This window comes from Phascolarctos cinereus, unplaced genomic scaffold, assembly GCF_003287225.1.
Source record: "Phascolarctos cinereus isolate Bilbo 61053 unplaced genomic scaffold, phaCin_HiC Scaffold_1;HRSCAF=81, whole genome shotgun sequence".
NCBI lineage: Eukaryota > Metazoa > Chordata > Mammalia > Diprotodontia > Phascolarctidae > Phascolarctos > Phascolarctos cinereus.
The window spans coordinates 57,765,567-57,789,068 of NW_027555514.1; the positions used below are offsets into that span (position 1 = coordinate 57,765,567).

Consider the following 23,502-nt stretch of genomic DNA (forward strand, 5'->3'; position numbering starts at 1 on the left):
AAGAAATCCAGACAGAATTCTCCAGGAAAATGTGAAGAGGCAGAGATGATATCATACTTGGGGAATCAGAAATGGTTTCATGTAGGCTATTGCTCCTTAGCTGGGTCTAGAAGGGTTTCAACTAAAAGAAATGAGGGAGGGTTTGCATTTTATTCTCATGGGTCAATCTAGTTACTTGAACAAAAGGAGGTGAGTACAGGATAGGATTGAGAAATGATTCTCTAGACTCCTTTAGATTATATAATAAGAAATTTTTTCTACTGGTAGTTGAAAGTTCATTGTGATGACCTTATACTTTACCAATTCCTGCTCCAGAAAGCTGAAGGTTTAGTACTATAATTCTTGGAATCATGACCACCCATAGTACTGATGGATACTTAAGGAGTTCCTTTAGAGTTCTTCTCTAAAATTTTGCAGGAAATTTTAGACTCCATCCATTGTATTTGGATTGAAGAAATACATACTTAGGAGGGGAAAAGGTTGCCCTGGGAAAGTTTTATGTGAGAATGTCTTTACCCAAACATAAGCCAAATACAGATCAGAGATGTCACCAGTGTCCTCAAACAGATGAAACAAACAACAACAGACAAAAAATGCAGAAGTCCTGTTGACTTTCCTAAGATAATTTTCGTCATCAGTGTTAATACAACAAGCATATTTGGACTTTAGCAGTAGAGACCATGCTGTGCTAAAGGAGGAAGTGGTAAAGGCACTAAAGAGGACAAAGATGGGAATGGCAGCTGGAGTAAATTACAGATATACACAGGAAGTCTATACTGGAAATGACACAATTTTGAGAGTATTAAGGGTTCTTTTCTAAGATTCTTCAAAAAAAAGAAAGAATTTGAATGATTCAGAGAAGAATTGAAAAAGTTATTTCTACTTTAAAAAGATAATTAATGACATAATTATAGACCCGTGTCCTTACAATTTCACCTATACAAAACACCAAGTTATAGCCCAGTGCCTAACATAGTCTAATAGAGCCAAAGCCAGAAGGGATCTTAGAGGGCATTTAGTCCAACTATCTCATTTTACTAAGGGTCAAAGAAGGTTCTTCTTTATATAGATAAAGACATTGCTTTGTGTTGTATAGATAGTAAGGTTATATAGATAGTAAGTGGCAATGATAGGATTGATACTCAAGTTCTCTGACGAAACCAGGGCTCTCTCAGAACAAACTCTTTGATTTGACTGATTATTATATTGCATATCCTTAATAAAAAATATGAGAATTTTGTAGGTGATATTCTACAGCAGACCCCTTCTGCTCAAGCATACAGCTAACTAAAAGCTGTAGAGATTTTTTTTTTAATCTCTGTAATTCACAAAAACAAAGGCACTCTGAAAGACTTGCCTGGAACAAGTCATCTAAGGTCATATGAGATACTTTGATAAATACAACATGAAATAACTTTGTTGGATTATTCATATCAAGCAAGGCATAAAAAAGAGAGGGGAACTCTACCAAAGGTACTTCTCAGTGTAATAGAGGAGGTACATTACTGAGAACATATGAAAAACTCCTTCTCCATGGATGGTGAGTTTCTCCAGATGTTTCTGTTTCAGTTGTGGAAGACATTGTTTCATTTTCATTAAGTCCTGCAATATTACAGAGCCTCCCAAGTGAGAATTTTAATTAATCAAAATAGTTCACAGTAGACAAATGAAGGGACTAAAGAGTATCTTTGATATGTGTTATGAGATTCAATTGCATGGCCAGAACATTTTACCAACCCTTTGGTCCCTACATCTTAGAAATGCATTGTAGACAGTGATTTAAATGAAAGAGAGAGGGCTGCCTGGATTGGCTTTGGGAAATTGTGCAGTAATAGCTTCCACCTTCTTAAGTGAAGCACAAACAAGTGGTTTTGAGAAGTATACCATCTTGTCCAGTGCAAAAGTGGATAATTTTGTCGCCTCTTTGCAGACATCGATGCTTCTAATTTTTCTCTATTGTTCCAACAATTAACATTTCTAGAGCCCTGTCTAAATAACAGGAAGGGTAGATGATGACCTTTCTTGACCCATTTTTTGTACTTGGAAAGCATCTAGTGTTTCTTCATTGTAAAGTGTGATATTTCTTGGTTTTAGAAATATGCTTTTATCATAGTAAAAAAGAGCTCAGCTTTACCTATTTTTTTTAGAGTTTTTATCATAATTGAGTGCCATGTTTTGTCAAAAGCTTTTTTCCCAAAAATCTATTGAAATCATTTTGTAATTTGTGGTTCATATGATTAATTAAGGTAATAATTTTCTTAATGTTGAAATATCCTTATTATTTTCCATGAATCCACTGAATTATTTGCTGGATATATTGCTGAGGTCTTGTTACATAGGTAGTATGTAAAATGTTTGTACCACTATCCTTTAGTAATATTTCTCTATCGTTCTTTTTGTTTGGCTCTGCCCATATTGGGAATCACGTTTGTATCGTAGAGCATATAGACATTTTTGGGAATCATTTTTGTGGCCTCTAAATGTTTGACATATTTTACTTGTAAATCTGGCCCATTCTCTCCCCCTCCCCTGCCTTTGGCATTCGTTTGTGATCTGCTCAATTTGTTTCTGAGATTGACTTGTTTAAGATCTCAATTTCTTGTTTGTTGGTTGGGGATATATTATATTTTCATAGGCATTCACTTCCTTTGAATTCTTAAGATTGCAAATCTATAATTTAACATTATCATTTCTAATAATTCTTTTTATTTCTTGTTTCTTATAAATTTCCATTTGGTTTTTTTTTTAGTTTTGAAATTTTATTTTCTTTAACCTTTCTATTGTTCAGATTAACCAATGGTTTTTTTTTAAATTTTCTTTCTTTTTTTTTTTTTTACAGAATTGTGTGTATGAGTCTTATAGTCTTTTGGGTTTCAGTGTCTTTTGGCCCTAGAACATGAGATTTCATGTGTGAAGCTTTGTGTTGTATTGTTCATAGCCAAGCATTCTGGCTACTTTTTTTTTAACATCTTCGCATCATGATGTCATGCACCATCTTTCTTTCCAGCTCCCCTTCATATATACATCCCCCTCTTTATAATTTAAGTTCTATCATAAGTGAAATTCAACAAAGATAGACTGAGGCATGTTCTCTCCAAACAGTATAACATTTTGTTAATAGAGCATGAACCTAAAAACAGAATGGATTAATGACTGCTTCAGTTTAAGCCACAGATCCTGAGATGGAGACACAGTGCCTTCTTATAATCATAGAACAAAGAGCAGAACAGGACAGGTGAGGAAATAATGCAATTGGCTGTAAGATTGGTGACATCATGAGGTTGAGAACAACATCATTAATTACATGGCTGAGGCATGGAAGACTGTATAGTAGTTTGGAATTTGGGAAAGGTGATCTACTAACAACTCTCTTCCTTCCCTCCTTTGACTAAGACATGTTTCATGTTCATTGTTTGAGTGCATCTGTAAGGTTAGAGATAGTGGATCAGACTTCTTTGGATAGCAAACCAGACATCCTGGAAGGATAGCTGGGTAGTGTAAAAATATTTGACCAGACTCCCTAGCATCCACCTGCATTCCCCAATGACAGCAGATTTCCTTGAGGCAAGAAGAGAGCAGTGATTAGCAGGAGCACTGGATTTCTAAAATTAACTCAATACAGGTGAGCTAAATTCTGACCTAAGTTCAGAGACAAAGGACCATGACTTAGGCACTTAACATGACAAAATCAATTGTCTGTAAAAAGAATCAGTTAAAAATAATAAAGAATCAAATTAATTTTCTCAGTTCTTTGAGGGCAAGGCTGTGTCATTTGGTTATATTTGTATGCCAAGAACTTAGCACAGTACCTGGCACATAATAAACACTTAATAAATACTTTATAAGTATTTTGTTTTTCATTTTATTTTTTTAAATTTTTTTTAAAAAATAGTCATGCAAAATACTTGCATAGTATAGTAGTCATGTTGTGAAAAACTAAGTATATTTCCCTTAATCCTATCCCACCCCACATTTATTCTATTCTCTCTTTTGACCCTGTCCTTCCTTAGAAGTGTTTGCTTCTGATTAGCCCCTCCCCCAATCTGCCCTCCTCTCTATCATTCTCCTGCTCTCTTGTCCCCTTACCCCCCATTGTCCTGTAGGCTAAGATAGATTTCCATACCCAGTTGAGTGTGTATGTTATTCTCTCCTTAAGCAAAATCCAATGGGAATAAGATTCACTCATTCCGTCTCACCTTCCACTATTTCCCCTCCACTGTAAAAGCCTTTTCTTATCTGTTTTATGTGAGATAATTTACCCCATTCTACCTGTCCCTTTCTCTTTCTGTATAATCCTCTCTCACCCCTTAATTTTATTCTCCAGATATGACCCCTTCATCTTCAACTCACCTTGTGCTGTGTGTGTATGTATGTATGTATGTATGTATCTATCTATCTATCTATATCTATACATCTATCTATATAGATAGATGTATAGATATAGATATATACATACATATACTTTTTCCCTCCAACTACTCTAATACTGACAAAGGACTCATGAGTTACAAATATCATCTTTCCGTGCAGAATGTAAACAGTTCAACCATAATAAGTCCTTTATGATTTCTCTTTCCTGTTTACCTCTTCATGTTTTTCTTGAGTCTTGTATCTGAAAGTCAGATTTTCTATTCAGCTCTGGTCTTTTCATCAAGATTGCTTGAAAGTTCTCTATTTCACTGAATATCCATTTTTTCCCCCTGAAGGATTATACTCAGTTTTGCTGGGAAGGTGATTCTGGGTTGTAGTCCTACCTCCTTTGCCCTCCAGAATATTATATTCCAAGCATTGCAGTCCCTTAATGCAGAAGCTGCTAAATACCTGAATTGTTTCTTTCAGTCTGCTTGCAATATTTTCTCCTTGACCTAGGAACTCTGGAATGTGGCTGCAATATTTCTAGGAATTTTCCTTTGGGGATCTCTTTCAGGAGGTGATCAGTGGATTCTTTGAATTTCTATTTTGCCCTCTGGTTCTAAAATATCAGGGCAGTTTTCCTTGATAATTTCTTGAAAGATGATGTCTAGACTCTTTTTTTTATGGCTTTCAGATAGTCCAGTAATTTTTAAATTCTCTCTCCTGGATCTGTTTTCTAGGTCAGTTGTGTTTCCAATGAGATGTTTCACATTTTTTCTGTTTTTTTCATTCTTTTGAATTTGTTTTACCATGTCTTGATTTCTCATAAAGTCACTAGCGTTCTAGTTGTTCCATTCTAATTTTTAAGGAAGTATTTTCTTCAGTAAGCTTTTTTTTTGGGGGGGGTTTTAGGGGGTTAAGTGACTTGCCCCGAGTCATGTAGCTAGTAAGTGTTATGTGTCTGAGGCCACATTTGAACTCAGGTCTTCCTGAATCCAGGGCCCGTGCTCTTTCCACTGAGCCACCTAGCTGCCCCCTCTTCAGTAAGCTTTTGGGCTTCCTTTTCCATTTGGTCAATTTTGCTTTTGAAGGTATTCTTCTCCTCATTGGCTCTTTTGGACCTCTTTTGCCATTTGGGTTAGGCTATTTTTTAAGGTGTAATTTTCTTCAATATTTTTTGGGGTCTCCTTTAGCAAGCTGTTGACTTGTTTTTCACGATTTTTCTTGTATCACTCTCAGTTTTTCCTTTACCTCAGTCCCTTGAGACCTGTTCCAGGTTTGTTGAGGCCTGTGTGCCCACACCGAACTGGGTTCCTCTCCCAGCCTGGTGCAGTATATCTTTCCAATCAACCATCCAGATTGTCTTGGGCTGGAAATTTGTTTCACTCTGTCTTTTTGTGGGTTTCTGCTGCTTTAGAATTTGTTCAGAGCCATTTTTTACAAGTATTTGGAGAGGTTTGGTGGAGAGCTCAAGCAAGTCACTGATTTTACTGGGCCATCTTGGCTCCGCCCCCCTATTTTGTTTCTCTAATTATTTACATTTTATCTCCACCTTTGAAATGTGAGCTCCCTGAGGTCAAGGATAGTCTTTGCCTCTCTTTGTATCTCCAGCACTTACACAAACTATGTATTCAATAAATGCTTGTTGACTGTGTTTTTTGAAGAAAATGGCAATCCAATTTAAAATACATTTTTAAAAGGAAGACAGTTCCTACAGGAAAAGTTTCAGGTTTATCTTTGCTTGTTGAATAGTAATGCTTGAAGCATGGTTTGATCTCCCCTTCTTTATCAATATTAATGAAATACTCCTTCCATGTAATTGAATGGAAAAGCCCAGGGAAAGAAAAGACAGTGTTCTTTAATGCAGTTGCTGTGAATCCTCTCTGCCACAATCTGATTACCTTTCCAATAGACATTTCTCCTCACAAGGGAAACTTTTTTTTTTGTCCCTTTATTTCTTGGAGAAAGACTAATCTCTACTTTTATTTGTATTGGAGTAATTATGCCTCCCACTGAGTCTTTCCCAAAGTCAGTTTGGTTTCCACAGTTGATCTTTCTATGCCTTTCCTATATAGTAAATGTATTCTTTGTTCAGATATTCCTATTTTCCTTTGTATTTAAAAAAAAAAGGTAGATGCTCCAGGAGATGAGAATTTTGTTTTCAATCAGAATTGAAAATAGAAAACAAAATATGCCCTTGAGAGGACTGTCTTCATGGTGTTGAGTGGGAGTTTTAGTCAAGAATTTTAAAGTTCAACATGTAGGCTTGACTTTCAGTGTTGCAGGGTATTCTGGGAAATGCTGCCACTTGTAAGTTATTAAATCTAACTAAATAGGAAAAAAATGTCTTTGGGGTTGTTTCAGGCCACTTGACAAATATTTGTTCCCTAGTAGCATTATTTGTCATCCTTAAGAGTTTTTTTTTCTACAACCAAGATCATAAGAAGAAAAAGTAATAATGATGATAGAAGATCACAGATGTGGAAGTGGAAGGGACATTAAAAGACATTTAACTCAACTCCCTCATTTTACAAATAATTATGAAAGGTAGCATGGAATAGGAAGAAGGAACACATAACATGGAGTTAGGATAACTGAGTTTTCCTGATGAAGTGACAGATAACAGTGACAACAGAAGAGACAGAAAACCCACGAAATGCAGGCATGAGAAGTGAAAAGGTATAGCAGTCTGGGGTCATTTAATGTAGGGGAAAGAGACCTTCAAAGCATCATTCATTATAACACAGTAAATCAATGAAAGACAACAATACAGAGTGAATTAAGGGGCAGCCTTAAAATCAGAAAGACTTGGGTGCAAATTCTGCTCCTGGCACATACCATCTGTGTGACCACAGCTAAGTCAGTGAATCTCTCAGTGATTTTGGGTAACTCTGTAAGACTATAAAGGACAAAAAAGATAGATAGATGGATGGATGGATGGGTGGATGGATGGATAGATAGATAGTTTAAAAATGTTAAATGTGCTGGTTTACATCGGTGGAGTGAGTTTCCATACTGTGAATTCCCTACATTAGTGAACTCAAAGGCCTAGAAATTGCCTCTTTTCTCCAAAAAGTTGATAATGCTGTCATATCATATAGCACTTTCCTATTAATAAAATGGTTTCTATATATTTCTTCTGTATTATCTCATTTGAAATAGAATGTGATTATGTTCAGATTCCAGAGACAGAAAAAAAAAAGGATTTTTTAATATGTTTTAATTGCTTAGCATCAGCAGACATTTATTGGGTCCCTACATATACATATACATATACATATACATATTATACATATACATATACATATACATATGTGTGTGTGTGTGTGTGTGTGTGTGTTATTATTTGTCAATTGAACAACATAAGTTTGACAGTCTGGTCCTTGCTGATATACTTTTATGGTCTTCTGAGGACTCTTTATTATCAAACATCTGTGGTTGGCAAATGAAATAATGTATGTAAAACACTTGGTGAACCTTAAAGTACCATCTCTATAAATGCCAGCAATCCACAGGTCAAGAGGCTGCTTTTATGCTTTCTTTCATTCACGATAACAGCTTCCATTTGCATTTTACTTTAAGGTTTCAATGTGTTTTGCACACAGCAGCTCTGTGGGTCAGATGGTAGAAATGTCAAAAGCATTTTACAGATGAGGAAACTGGGAATCAGAGATTAAGTGACTTGTCCAAGGTCATGTAGCTAGTGAGTATCTGAGGTAACCCTCTTATTATTTACCTGGTGTTGCTTCTCAATATTTTAAACAAACTAAAACTGAAAGACTCTTATGAAGACTTTGATGTTCAATTACAGAATTTGTAATGCAGTATCTTTTGCCCTGTGTGTGTGTGTGTGTGTGTAAATACACATATATTATTTGTGCATACATACATATCGTATATCATATATGTGACATATTATGTGTCATATTTATATCTTTTTTGTCATATAAGATATACTTTAATTTTAGCAAAGTTGGATACAGAGTTGGCCTGCGAGCCAGCAACACCAGTGTTCAAACCCCACCTCTGATACATACTTTGTATGGTCCAGAGCAAGTGATTTAGCTTATAATTGCTGTAAGCAGCTCTCTAAGATGATAAGTTTCAGAAAAGGTGTCAACCTGCAGTGACAGAGGTAATTCTTCACTGGGAGTTCAAATACCAATGAAATCATCATTTCTGTCCCCATTCTTATCGCTGTATCTTTAGTCTTCAGTACTCCTTATTTCCCCTCAATTACAAATGCAGAATCAGCAAGGATCACACTTGATTATTTTCTTGTCTTGTTTTCATTTTTTTTTCTCACTTGAGAGATTTTCCAGGACTAACACACATTAATTAGCTTTTCTTTTTCTGTTTCATCTCCAGATTCCTGTGTTGGTGACCCAGATAAGTACAACCAACCATCCAGTGAAAGTGGGATTGTCTGATGCATTTGTAGTTGTCCACAGGATCCAACAGATTCCCAGTAAGTATGTTGGAGAAGGGTAATAACACAGGTTGGGTCTTTGGTGGGGACATTGGAAAAAGGAAATGAACTCAAGGCTGCTTTAACTGTTTGGACAACAAATCACTTAGCTAATTTCAGCTTGTTAATTAAATGTAATTGTATTTGGTTTATAACTCCCACTGTGGCTTTCCATTCATTGTTTCTCTTGAACTAATGATTTAGGTAAAGTGAAATTAAGCAGAACAGACAAGACAATATGTGTTGTGTGTGTGTGTGTATTGTGTGTCTGTTTTGTGTGTGTGTGTGTGTGTGTGTGTAACCTTATAGGATGTTCTACCTAGGTGTTTCTTTTATTGCTGAAAAGCAATCAATCCATAAACTTTTATTAAGTACCTACTAAGTGCTCAGCACTAGGGATACACAAAGAGGCAAAAGACAGCGCCTGCTCTCAAGGGGCTTATAATGTAATACAAACACATGCATTCAGAGCAAGCTATGTACCAGATAAATAGAAAATAATTAACAAGGGAAGGCACTGGAATTTAGAGGGGTTGGGAAACACTTCCCATAAAAGGTAGGGTTTTAGTTAAGACTTAAAAGGAAGCCAGGGAGGTTAGTGGGAACCAAGGAGGGAGAGCATTACAGGCATGGGAGACAGCTAGGGAAAGGGTCTGGAGAGGAGACAAAGAGGTAGAATGTCTTGTTCGTGGAACAGCCAGGAGGCCAGTGTCACTGGATTGAGGAGTACATTTAAGGGTGTAAGGTATAAGAAGACTGGAAAGATAGGAGGAGACTAGGTTACAAAGGGATATCAAACAGCATTTTGTATTAAAAGTCAAGAAAAGAACCATTGGAGTTTTTTGAGTGTGTATGGGGGAGAGGATGATACGGTCAATGGTTCGTCTGCATGTGATTGGTGAGAGACAAATTTGCTCTTCATAGCTAATGTATGGTTTCTGAATGGATCGTTCAGCAAAGAGTTGGAAAATGGGAGAGGCAAGGCAGTCTACTTTTAAAGAAAGTAAATATCCTGTGTGATTAGAAGCAAGTGACAATACTGCTTCTCAAACCTCAACTTACAGAGTTTATCAGTTCCATTTGACAATCTGTATTGTATCATGTAGACATACCTGAATCTTTTTTGTGCACCTATATTGTACACTAAATATTATAAGATAGACCATCACCCCAGAAATGCTGGTGTACCTTAAACCTCCTCTTCAAGAACATTCCTTGAGTCCTTTTCTCCCTTGATGCCTTTGATTTCAGCAATGGGTGATGACAATGATGAAACTTGGCTCATGATTAAAACATTTCTTTCTTTTTCAACCATGCACATCCTTTTTTTCTGACTTTTTCTTCTTAATGGTAGGTATAATTTGTCACAAGCATAGGCTGTGTGGTCTTGTCTGAAGCTCATTCTGCCTCATTATGTCATCTCCGGAATGCGGCAGGTAAATGGAGTGGAAATTATTTAGAGGTTTTCCAGGCAATAGGAGCATTGCAGTCCTTAGAGTGGCTAACCTCATGTAACTCCTTACTGTACTCTTTTAGGATTCAGTATATACACTAGACAGATCTCTGTTTGGTACAGGGTGGGAATCCTCAAAGGGTTTTCTCCTTGTTAGCTCACAGTTTGTGGGAGGTAATATCATTCAAGGGAACTGCTAAATTGAGGCAGATTTTCGAGAAACTAAATTGTCCTTTCAACAAAGCAGGAATATATTAGTATGTGTAGGCAATATAATAGCATCCTGACAGAGCTGTTAAATAATGTTAGCCCATGGAGAGCCAATGTTAGCTTCCCTTTCAATATGCATGTTCCTCCATTCTTGCCTTTTGGGGTGTTAAATCAACCATGGCTCCAGTCAATTACGGCAAAAGTGAAGTGAAAGAGCAGTTGTTTCGGTTTATTTGCTGGTCTTTAGGACACAGAAAGAATTTCAATTGCAGCTTGCTTTGTCTTCCAAGAAGGCACCTCAAACATTTTGTAGCTAGATCATAAGCTTGTGTCGAGTCATTTCTAAGAGAATTGGTTAGCCTTTGGAATGAATTTAGCTCTTTATGAGTCTCTTTCAAGGGGACGATTATCTGTTGCATTTATTTTAAAAGATGCAATTTAGGGAGTCTTTTGCTTTTGGTTCATTTTTGTTTCAAAATGAAAAAAGCAAATGCATTTTCTAATATGAATATCATTTTTATTAAATGCCTTCTAATGAATTTGTACCCAGATCACAAATGGTTTGCTCTCTCTATATTTGTCTCTCTGTCTCATTGTCTATTATCTATCATTCTGTCCTCCTTACTGTCTCTCTATTTTAGGTCCTCTGTCTCTCTATTTGTCTTTCTTCCTGTATTTGGGTTTTTTAAGACATTTATAGAAATATAAGTTGTATTTGGGAAGAAAAAACCTCATTCTAAAGGCTCAACTTTGACTATATTTGTTAGTAGATGATATGTGAATTTGCATGCAGGTTTTCATCTGAAAATTAAGAGGCAATCATTTTATATTCATTCTCCCTCTTTCTGTCTGTGTGTCACACACAGTCACCTAGACTTGTGCTTTAGCTTTCTATATTGCTCAAAGAACACACCTTAGATAAAGTAAGTGCCTTGTGATGAATGCATAAATGCTGAAGAACTCTCCTGCATCTTGTATGTCTTCATGGGGTCAGCTTCAATACTTGACTGAATACCTCAGCTGATGGACCTCTGGAGTCCTAGGTTGTGAAACTTGAAGGGATTCTAAGAGATCCTGGTCCATTCCTTTGCCTTTATCTAGCAATGCCCTTGATCAGGCCTAACAGATTTGAATGTATCCTGTAAAATTGTCCAGGGGCAGTAGTTTCATGCTCTCTTTCCTTTCCATTATATAGCATTGAATATCATCAGGAAATTCATCCTTCTGTCAAAACAAAGTTTATGTTCCCCTCTGCTTCCTTTTCTGCCACCTAAATGAAGAGAGAAAAAAAAACTGATTGTATTAAGAGATCACAGGACCATAGCTTCAGAGCTCAAAGAAATTTGAATGCCATCAATTAACTCCAATGTTGTCATTTAATGTATGAGGAAAATGAGGCCCAGAGAGATTAAGTCAATGGCTCTGGGACCCATAGCTAGGAAATGCCTGAAGCAGGATCTGAATCCTGTAGGTCTCACTACCACTAATGCCAGCATGCTCTCCCCTACACCACCTCCCTGCCTAACCAAGCCTTCCTTTGTACTTGCCCTGCTCAAATAATTCTCTTTTCTAGGGTACACTGTTCTAGTTTCTTAATCATCTCCCATAGGGTCCATTATCCAACCTTTTAATCATATTAATGGATGCTTCTTTCAGCTCTTATTAATCTCCATTTTGGAGGTTAGACATAGGCATCCTTGGGAGAAATCTAGGAGTATTCTCATGTTAATCTGGCCCAGCAAGAACAAAGATATCAAATATAACTGAGAGAAAATATTTATCTTCTTGTTCTCATGAAATTTATATCCTATTTCAAAATCAAGCTGCCAAAGTTTACTAAAACACTTGAAGAGGGTTGAACAATGTTTTGCATATATACTCTTGATATGAGAATATAGGTTCCAGTATTGGCTCTGTCACTTACAATATAGATTCTCCAACCTCAGTTTTCTCATCTGAAAAATGAGAAGATTGTATTAGATGGCCTGTAAAGCAGCTAAGATCTCTAAATTTATGATTCCCTTCCTGCCTCTTCCCTAACCCGAATACATAAAAAAAACCCTCTGAATTATTTTTTTAAATCAAAATAATTAAAGGATTACATTAAGCTTTGGGGATTTCTCTTTTATACAAATATGAATTTTTATATATGAAGTCAAAATAAAGTTATTTGTTGGGGGATGGTAAAGACTTCAAAAATTAGGGCCTTTTGAAGGGACACTTGAGCTGACCCTGAGTAGGGAGCTAAGAATTTCAAGGGGCAGAGGTGGAGAGAGAGTCAGCATTCCAGGGATCAGAATATAGACTTTGTGAAGGAGAAAAAAATATCATGTACACAGAATGAGCAAATAGACAAGTTTGTTTGGTTGTGGAGTGTATGAATGATAGTAGTATGTAACCAGCCAAGAAAGATAGGTTGGCATATATCCTGAAAGTCAATGGAAATTCATCCAGATTTCCAGAGCCAGTGGGAGAAATGATTAGACTGATCCTGTAGGAATAGGAATTTGTTAGTTGTGTGGAAGAAGGATTAGTGAGGAAAGAGAATAGATGGAGAATGATCTAAAGCTATTTCAATAGTCCAAATTTTGAGGGCCTGAATTAGGATGGGGTTGTTGTGAGTAGAGAAAAGGGGAATGGCAGGAGAGATGATGAAGAGATGGCATCACTGAGACTCGGTGATTGGTTGAATATTGAAGGCCAAATTAAAGTAAATAATTGAGGAAGACTCCAAAGTAGCTGGTTGACTGGAAAGATGATGGTGGCCTCAGCAATAATAGGAATTTAGGATGAAGGGTAGAGTTTGGCAGAAAGGTAATGAATATTGAGGATGATTCAACTAGGTAGATAACTCCAATAGGCAATTGAAAATGTGGGACTAGTTCTCAGAGAGAGATGAAACATGGGTTGCTTTTGGATATTTGGAAGCCTTCTTCATGGATTGAATAGTTGAATAGATGGGAGCTCATCTTCAAGACAGAGTTTGTAGAGACAGAAAGCTAGAGGTCATGACTTAGTCTCCTGTATTTTACCCCATTTTCTTCTCTCTCAAGTCTCTGTTGAGCTGATACTCTTTGTTTACTATTTAGTCTTTCTCCTGCTGTATCATTTCCCAAACATGTTACTCAGTGGCCCAGATTATGGATAAAACTTTCCCCAGCGATACTTAGGTAATAACAGATTTGGAGTCAGAAGGAGACTTAGAGGCTATCAAAGCCAATTATCTTATTTTTTAAATGAAGAAACTGAGGTCCACAAAGGTTAAACGACTTGCCGAAGGTCACACAGGTAGCAAAAGGCAGAACCGGCATTTGGACCTAGGTCCTCTATACAGAAGGACACTTCTTCCTGCATCCCATGCCTTCACATCTTAATATCATAACTGCTTTTGTAAACATCTTTAAATAGCTTACTTATCATGTTACTCTTCAAAACTTCCCTCACAAGATTTACTTTTACATGTGTGCAGTGTTTTCCCTCAATAAATAGAGGCTGCTCATTTGCACTAATCTTGATTTTATTTCCTTCTTCCCCAGTCTCCAAACTATCACTTTCAATTTCATTATTAATCTGTAGAAGACTTACCTTCTTCCACTGTGCTTTGCCAAATCTCCATCCTCTGGAGCTTAATTAATGTGGCATTTCTAGCAATTCCATAAAACATTTTGTTAAATGAGAAATTATGAGAATATTTTATTTTCTTTTCAGAAATTTCGAGGTGTGGGTTAGAGGAACTCAAGTCTTACCTGGAAAATATCAGACCTAATTTACCTGGAACCTATCAAGGTTCATTTGTTATCTATCATTCTTATATAATAACTTACAATCATGGAGAAAAAAATAAATTTGTGGCTTATTGGAGGAAAATAGCATTGATCAATCAATAAACAATTTTTTATGTGTTAGTACTATATGTGCTAGGTAGTTAGTCAATAAGTATTTCTTAAGCTCCTATTGTTCTTCATAGCCCGAGGTGCTGGGCTAAGCAGTTGGGTTAAGAAAGGGAAAAGACAGTTGTTGTTCTCAAGGAGCTCATGGTCTAATGGTAGATGCAAACAACATTATATAAATAAAATATAAGAAGGACAAATTGAGAATAATCTTAGAAGGAAGAAACCAAGATTAAGGACTGAGGAAGTCTTTCTGCGGGAAACTGAAAGGTGCTGTCCTAGGTGCTGGGAATACAGATAAAAATAGAACAATCCTTTCAAGTTTACTTCCTACCAGTGTGCCATTGGCAACAACATGCACATTTATAGGTATACACAAAGCTTGTACAATGTTCATAAAAGTTCATTGCAGGGGATGGGAAGGCAATAATAGTTGTGGGAAGTAGGTGCTCAGGAAAGGCTTCATGTAGAAGGTGGTCTGTGAGCTAGGAAGCTAGGGATTTGAAGAGAGAGTTTTGGAATAAGTATATTCTAGGGATGGAAGATAGAATATCTGCACAACGACAAAGGCAGAAGATTTATATATGAAGAATTTCAAGAAAGCCAAACTGATTGGAATATAGAGTGGATGAAGGAGTAGGAACTTTTCAAATTATATGATATGTCCAAAGACACCAAAGTTCTACTTATATCTATCTGCATACATTTATTTAATACCTAATATGGGATACAACTACAAAAAGTATCTACTCTCACAAAATATACTGTCATGTGTGTGTATGTGTGTCTGTGTGTGTGGCAGTTGGGGAAACTAGAGGAATTGATAAAATGTATTAAATAACTCAAATACAAATGATTATAGGATTAAATGGATAGGAGATCTCAGACTAATCCTAGAGATTTAGGGAAAACTTCTTGTAGGAAAAATCATGTCAACTGAGTCTTGAAAGGTGTGAAGGATTTCAAGAGCCAAAGATGTAGAAGGAGCCAGTGCCAGACTTTGGGTCATATTGGATGCCAACACACCAAAATGGGAGGGAACAGGAGGAGATAGGAGAATAAAAGTAAGTGAGAAGTGGACAAAGATCAGAGCATAGACATCATTTAGGGAAGAAGTGTGAAATAAACCTACAGATAGGAAACGAAGCCAATGGATTCACCTTGTTCATCTTTTTAAAAGAACAATACTCATCTCAAAATATACCATAACAAACTGAGGCTTGGAAATCCCTCTAATTATAGGGCTCCACCATTCAGCATGATGTGGTACCTTCATATTAAGTTGCTAGATTTAAGACCTCAAAAACAATGAGGCAAAACTTATTTTAACAAATTCTACTAAAATAATGCCAGAAAACTGTTCACTGCTCTTATTTTAGCCTAGGTGATATTCTTTTAAGTTTAAGATTTCTTTAGATGTTATCTTTTATCTGTGATTTCACAGGGAAATTGAAAGATCAGTGGATGCTTAAGAGCAGATATTTGCTAACCAGCACTTGATAATCCATCCTTCTTCATGAGGCAGCGTGGCTTTATGTCCAATATTGCAAGTTACCGATTAATAAGAAAATTTAGCCTTTTAAAAATAAAGTTTGAAATTTATTTGTAAAGCAAAGATTTCCAACATACCTAGGGTTTTCCTGACTGCTTTGAGGCTTGCTATAGAGCTAACAATTTATATTATGGTGTTATGATAAACCTATTAATTGGCTTTATTTTCAGAAAACCTAAACCAAAAGCATGTTTATATTTTTGTAACAAACAAAAATCAAATAATTTAATGGTTCATGTCCATGATAGAAATACTTCACATTGTTACACAATGGAAGATACCAATTTGACTGAAATAGCTATAATTTTAAAATGAATGTTTCCAAAATGCATGTGTTGGTGTTTATATTAAAAATAATTTTCTTCTCTCTTAATGACAGCTCCCATTTATATAGCATTTTAAGGTCTTCAAACTGCTTTTTTTTTCAAGATAACAAAAAAGTAACCTTAAGCATAATAAGACAAGATGAGATTTTCAAAGAATTATGTTCTAAACCCACTAGATGCTTTTACTTCCTTGAAGATACAAAAAAAAAACCCTAATTCAGAATTAGAGCATTTTTACTAAAGCTGCCTAGCAGCTTTAGCAAAATAACTTTATCACAACTCTGAAAATATTTAAAAGCCATTACCAAATTTTGAAAGGATTTTATTTATTTGTAGTCAATATGTAATATGACTCATGCCTATCACTGCAAAGAAAAAATTAATTGTGTATGGCAAAAGATATAAGTTCTATGAATTTATGTTATGTCGGATTAGACCTGAAATTTCTGCAATAGATTTTGTCATCTGCAATCGTAAAACTCATTTCCCACCTTGAAAATTGAAACAATCTAGAAGAACATTGTGGTGGTGGTGGTGTTTACTAAATTAAATTAAACTGATTGAATTGGTTTAACATTGAAAGTCATGATTTATATTCCTGAGTCCTTTTCCATCTGTAACTATGTTAAGAATATGAATCTGGTAAATTCTAATTCATGGCAGAGAAAATGATCACAGCAATTTTTGTTTTGAAGTTTTGGAGGTGTGGCTGCTCTAGGTTTTAAGTCAAACTGAAATAAATAAGAGGAGCAAGGACCAATGTGATGAAAAATGATGCTCTAAATTTAATTCAGCTCACCAGCTGAATTTCTTTGGGCACTAAGGCTCTTGGGGACCTCATCACCCACTGAAGTTTCTCTGAAAGGACAAATAAATGGAGGTTATAAAGTTGTTCCATAAAATATCTTCCCTTGAAAGATCATAAAACACTTCATAGGTAGTAGATAGCATTTGCCCAAATTGAAGTTTCAGTGTTTTGATATTGATAAATCCCTAAAGGACTTTATAAAGAAAGTCTGTTCCTTCGTTGTCCTGAGGAGTACTTTGCAACAAATGATCTGGATATTACTATTTGTTGCCGTTGTTTTTGATGGAAGTATTGGAAGCATTTTTTAATATTTGCTTGAGGATTAGCATATTTATAATTGCATTCCTTTTTGAGTTTGTGGTTTAAGTGATTTTCTCTTTGTGACCATTTCATTTGTGTAATCATCGTGTATGCTTTCCCTCCTCATGTCCACTTCCTGGCTTTTCTGGTTTCAAGTCCCAACTGAAATGCCACCTTCTGTAAGAAGTCATTTCTAATCCCCTTTATTAGTCGTACCTTCACAATAATCAGGAATATGGCCCTGTTTACTTTGTTGATTATTTCCAATTAATACTGTGTATATCTTGTTTTTCATAATTGTTTACATGTTATTTCCTCTGTTAGTGTGTGGGAACAAGGCACAGTATTTTTGCCTTTCTTGCCTGGCACATAGTTTACACTTAATAAACGTCTGTTAACTGAGTGAGGAAGTTGGAACTTTCTAGAATTTAGTGGTAAAAAGAAAAAACGAGCAGCATATTGAGTGGATAGAAGAGGGTTGTTTTATTTTTTTGTTTTGTTTTTAAGGATTTTGGGGAAGGATCAGGACATCTGAACAAGTTGGTAAATTCCAGGAAAGGAGCCATTAGAGAGTAAGAGACTGAAAATAGTTGGAGGGAATTATTGTTGGGACAAGGTCACTGGGGTTAAGAGAAGGTATAATATTAAGAGCACAGGGTAAGTTAAGAAGGAGGGCATTCTCTTCCTATGAGATTGAAGGTAAACATGCTAAAATAAATAAGGATATTGAGAGCGCAGGATGGAAGCGTAACGTTGAAAGTATTCATATCAGAGGGCCTGAATATTCTTGATAAATGTTGAGATCCTCCGAGAGTGTGGGAGGTAATTTGGAGTTAGAGGATTGGGGTGGGGGGGAGAAATCATTTTAGAAATCTAGGGATATATGATTATATTCACTTTGGCCTTTTAAGGATATATGAATTTGTTGGTTTATATAGTCTGTCCAGTGATGCAACTTGCACCCACTCTATGACTGTAGGAGATGCTTATGGCTACACAACTTCACCCTGAAGCCAACATGGTCATAAGCCTCTCCAAATTAATCCAGGTAAATCCTAAGGCACTAAACATCCTATCTGTCACTAAAAAAGAAAATCATGAAAGCAGTATGGGACAGTCAGCTGCTGGGTTTGGATTCTCCTGAATTTACTACTTTCTCCCTGTAAGTCCTTGAAGGAGACACTTAATGTTTTGTGGCCTCAGTTTTTCCATCTGCAAAAGAGATGAATTGAAGGTAACCTGATGCAGTGGAGGGAGCATTAATTCTAGGGTAACAGGTCTTGGGTTCAAATCCTGCCTATGTGACCTTGGGAAAAGAATTTCACCTCCCATTACCTCAGTTTCTTCATCTGTTAAATGAAAAGAATTGGACTAGATAGCCTTTGAAGTCATTTTTCTACCCTGGAAGTACCTGCAAAAGCTTTTACTTCTTGACTGTGATAGAAAAACAAAAAGCAATAATAAAATGTGGCTATTTCGTATTTTATTGCTGCACTAGAAATAGCTCCTCCCTTTGCTGGATCTATTTTAGCATCTTTATCAGCTTTCCCAAGTTCCAAAAAATGTCTCCAGGGGAACAGAGCCAAGATGATGGAGTGAAAGCAGTGCTGCTTGAGCTCTCTCCCAAACCCCTCCAAATACCTATAAAATATGGCTGTAAACAAATTCTAAAGCAGCAGAACCCACAAAAAAATAGAGTGAAACAAATTTCCAGCCCAAGACAACCTGGATGGTTGATTGGAAAGCTCGATCTCTCCAGGTGGGAGAGGAGCGCAGTTCTGCATAGGCGTGCAGGCCACAGCGAGCCTGGAGCAGCCCTCAGAGGACTGAATCAGAGGACTGCTGTGGTAGTTTCCTGACCTCTCAACCCACAAATGCCAAAGACAACTTAGAAGGTCAGTGGGAAAAGCTGTTTCTGCAGTGAGAAAGAAACTAGGTCTCAGCTCAATTCCCGAGCATGGCCCGGAGTGGCAGCTGCTTCCTGAACTTCCAGCCCACAGACTGAGGGGGAATCTACTGGGTTATCAGAGGGGGTGTGAAGGGATCTCTTTGCTGGTGCAGGATTCTCTTGCTTTGCCCATGCTTGGATCGGGGTCACAGTTCTGGGTGGCGGTCCTGGGGCAAGGAAGAGTGCTGGCTTGATAGAGCTTGTAGTGAAGACAAAATCCTCCTCACAGTTCCAAGATAGAAAAGCGTGCTTGTGGTCACTCACAGACCAGAGCACAGGCCTGGAAAGGAGTAAACACCTCGCCCTTGATCATACCACCTTGGAAGAACTGAAAATTTACAGGCCCTGAAGTGTCTCTAAAACAGCTGTACAAAACCCAAAAGCAGTACATTCTCCACATTGGAAGCAGACCTCTACCTTAATAAAGAGTTTACAACTCAAGTAATTGGTTGGGATCATGAGCAAACCTTGCAAGAAGGGTCAGACCATAGAATCTATTTTTGGTAACAAAGAAGATCAAAACATACAACCAGAAAAAGACAACAAAGTCAAAGCTTCTACATCCAAAGCCTCCAAGAAAAATAGGAATCAGTCCTAGGCCTTGGAAGAGCTCAAAAAGGATCTTGAGAAGCAAGTAAGAGAAGTAGAGGAAAAACTGGGAAGAGAAATGAGTGATGCAAGAAAATCATGAAAAACAAGTCAACAGCTTGCTAAAGGAGACCCAAAAAAATAACACCTTAAAAAATAGGCTAACCCAAATGGCAAAAGAGGTTCAAAAAGCCAATGAGAAGAAGAATGCCTTAAAAAGCAAAATTGGCCAAATGGAAAAGGAAGTCCAAAAGCTTACTGAAGAAAATACTTCCATAAAAATTAGAATGGAGCAATTAGAAGCTAGTGACTTTATGAGAAATGAAGCCACTGTCAAACAAATCCAAAAGAATGAAAAATTAGAAAACAATGTGAAATATCTCATTGGAAAAACAACTGACCTGGAAAATAGATCCAGGAGAGAGAATTTAAAAATTATTGGACTATCTGAAAGTCATGCTCAAAAAAAGTGCCTGGGCATCATTTTTCAAGAAATTATCAAGGAAAACTGCTCTGGTTTTTAGAAGTAGAGGCCAAAATAGAAATTGAAAGAATCACCGATCTCCTCCTGAAAGAGATTCCCAAAGGAAAACTCTTAGGAATATTGTAGCCACATTCTAGAGTTCCCAGGTCAAGGAGAAAATATTACAAGCAACCAGAAAAAAGCAATTCAAGTATTGTAGAAATGCAATCAGGATAACACAAGATTTAGCAGCTTCTACATTAAGGGACCACGGGGAATGCAATATAATATTACAGATGGCAAAGGAGATGGGATTACAACCAAGAATCATTTACCCAGCAAAACTGAGTATAATCCTTCAGGAGGAAAAGTGGTTAATCGGTGAAACAGAGGACTTTCAAGCATTCTTGATGAAAAGACCAGAACTGAATAGAAAATTTGACTTTCAAATACAAGGCTCAAGTGGAATATGAAGAGGTAAACAGGAAAGAGAAATCATAAGAGACTTATTAAGGTTGAACTATTTACATTCCTACATGGAAAGATGATATTTATAACTCATGAGACCTTTGTTAGTATTAGGGTAGTGGGAGGGAAAAAATTATGTATGATAGATATGATAGATAGATAGAAATAGATAATAAATAGATAGATAGAGGCACAGTGAGTTGAAGATTAAGGGGTCATATCTGGAGAATAAAATGAAGGGATGAGAGAATTATAAGGGGAGAAGGAGAAAGGGAGAGGTAGAATGGGGTAAATTATCTCACAAAAAAAGAACAGAAAAGAAAAGGCTCTTACAGTGGAGGGGAAACAGTGGAAGGTGAGAAGGAATGATTGAATCTTATTCTCATAGGATTTGCTTAAGGAGGGAATAACATACACACTTGGTTGGGTATGGAAATCTGTCTTACCCTACAGGAAAATGGGGGAGAAGGGGACAAGAGAGCAGGGAATGATAGAGAGGAGGGCAGATTTTGAAAGGGGGTAATCAGAAGCAAACACTTCTGAGGAGGGACAGGGTCAAAAGAAAGAGTAGAATAAATGGGGGGCAGAATAGGATTAAGGGAAATAGAGCTAGTTTTTCACAACATGACTACTATCAAAGTGTTTGCATAACTACATGTGCAGTTACATATAATCTATATTGAATTGCTTGCCTTTTCAATGAGGGCAAGTGGGGAGTGAGGAAGGGAGAAAATTTGGAACTGAAAGTTTTAAAAACACATGTTTAAAAAAATGTTTTCACATGAACCTGGGAAATAAGAAATACAGGAAATGGGGTACAGAAATCTATCGTGCCCTACACAAAAGTAGAAGGGGAAGGGGATAAGAGAAGTGGGATGGAGAGATAGAAGAGAGGGCAGATTAGGGGAAGGAATATTCAGAATACATGCCATCTTGGGATGGGGAAGGGGAGAGATGGGGTGAAAATTTGGAAATCAAAATCTTGTGGAAGTAAATGTTGAAAACTAAAAATAAATAAATTTTAAAAAAAAGAAATGTCTCCATATTAATGTGGCCCCCAGAAAGTCTCTGACATAAGATCCCCAGGCAGCAAAAATATAAAAGGTATATGGATCCTTTTAGAACTTCCAATGTTGAAACATATCATCTATGACAGAGAAGTGATGGATTTAGGGTCCAGAATTAAGACATATATTTTGTATATAGCTACAGAGCTAATTTATTTTGCTTAATAATGTGTTTTGTTACAAGAAATTTGTTTTTTTTTTCCTTTTCCCTCCTCCTATTGGGGTAGAAAGTAGGATAGGGAAGAGAGATTTCTATGATTTTTTAAATAGATAGGTGATAGATATGTGGAATGTTCCATGCACTTTCAGAAGAAGTCCCTTTTTCTTTGTTTCAAGGGACCTTTCAGAGTGGGAGTAATCTGTAAATGTAATGTAAAAATGAAACACTCAATAAAACATTTCTTAAAAATAAAAACCCATTGGAAAAAGCCCTAGATAACCATGTCTTGCACCCAATTCTGGTTTAGCATATCTAGAATTATAGGAAGACCTCACTGCATTATCCTTATATTTCTGAACTCTTCTTCCATAAGTACACCATCATGGTCTACTTAAACATTTAGAAATAATATTCTTGTGAAAGGCATTTTATAAAACACAAGCTGTTTAAGTGTTTGGGCAATCTAAGTCTTTAATGACTCTCTTTTTCCTAATGGGCTATGTGTCCAATGCCAATTACATCATGATTTATGATACCATAAGTTTCTGCTCCTCCATTGCATTCTTTTCCTATGCTGCAGATTTGCTTTGACGGTTCACTAATTCTTCCTTCCTCTCCCTTATTTACTATATTACACATTGGTTACTTGATGTCTCCATTAATAAACATTTCCCTGTGTCTTTTGAAGCAGTATTGGAGGCAGTTGGGTGCCCATTCAGTTAGCCCTATTTTTCTCTTATAAATTTTGAAGGAAATGGGGCAAGAGAATTTGCATAAACCAAGGGGTGTTATCAATATACTAATTTCGTTGGATGTGCAGGAATTACATAAAGACTGAATCTATAGTCAGATCTTCACCGCATGCTGTGAAAACAGACCTCAGGTTTATCCAGCTCATTGCCTAAGAAGAGAAATTGTGGAGGGATGGGGAACCTCTCTATCATCTCTGAGCGCTATGCAGAAAATCAAGCAATTAACAGTTTTTTTTTTTTATTAAACACCACTGTGTCCAGACATAGTGCTAAGCTTTTCTCTAGAGAGAAAATGTTTCAATCAGCCAATCTTGGACATCTTCTCTTTGCAGATGCTTTGTTTTACCTCTTAAAAGAGCTATTTCAATTGTCCTTTGGGAAGCATGGGACTATATTTTGAAAGGTCGGAATGGACTATGGAATGCTCTTATCTTGAGAGAAATTTCTTTCCATACTTAAAGGTTAGGTGAACTTTGTAGTTTTCTGATATGGTTCTTTTCACATGATAAGTACTCAGTAAATACTACTGAAGGATGAACTGGAAAAAAATGTAGCGACCATTTGGAGTTCATCATTAAGCAAGAGGAATTATGTAAATAATGAATTATTGGCAAGTAATTTATTTGACTGCTCAGCACTGTCTCAGTCACAGAACATTAAGATGTGTTTATGCATTCCCAAGCTAGGACTAAATTT

At 36.6% G+C, this 23,502-nt stretch overlaps 1 protein-coding gene across 1 annotated transcript in view; it reads left to right on the forward strand.

Moving 5' to 3' along the window:
• PLXDC2 (plexin domain containing 2) overlaps positions 1-23,502 on the forward strand; it is a 495,943-nt gene that overhangs the window by 366,900 nt on the left and 105,541 nt on the right. Inside the window, 1 exon segment of the mRNA XM_020966887.2 lies at positions 8,722-8,821. Coding sequence (XP_020822546.1) covers positions 8,722-8,821 — 100 coding nt within the window.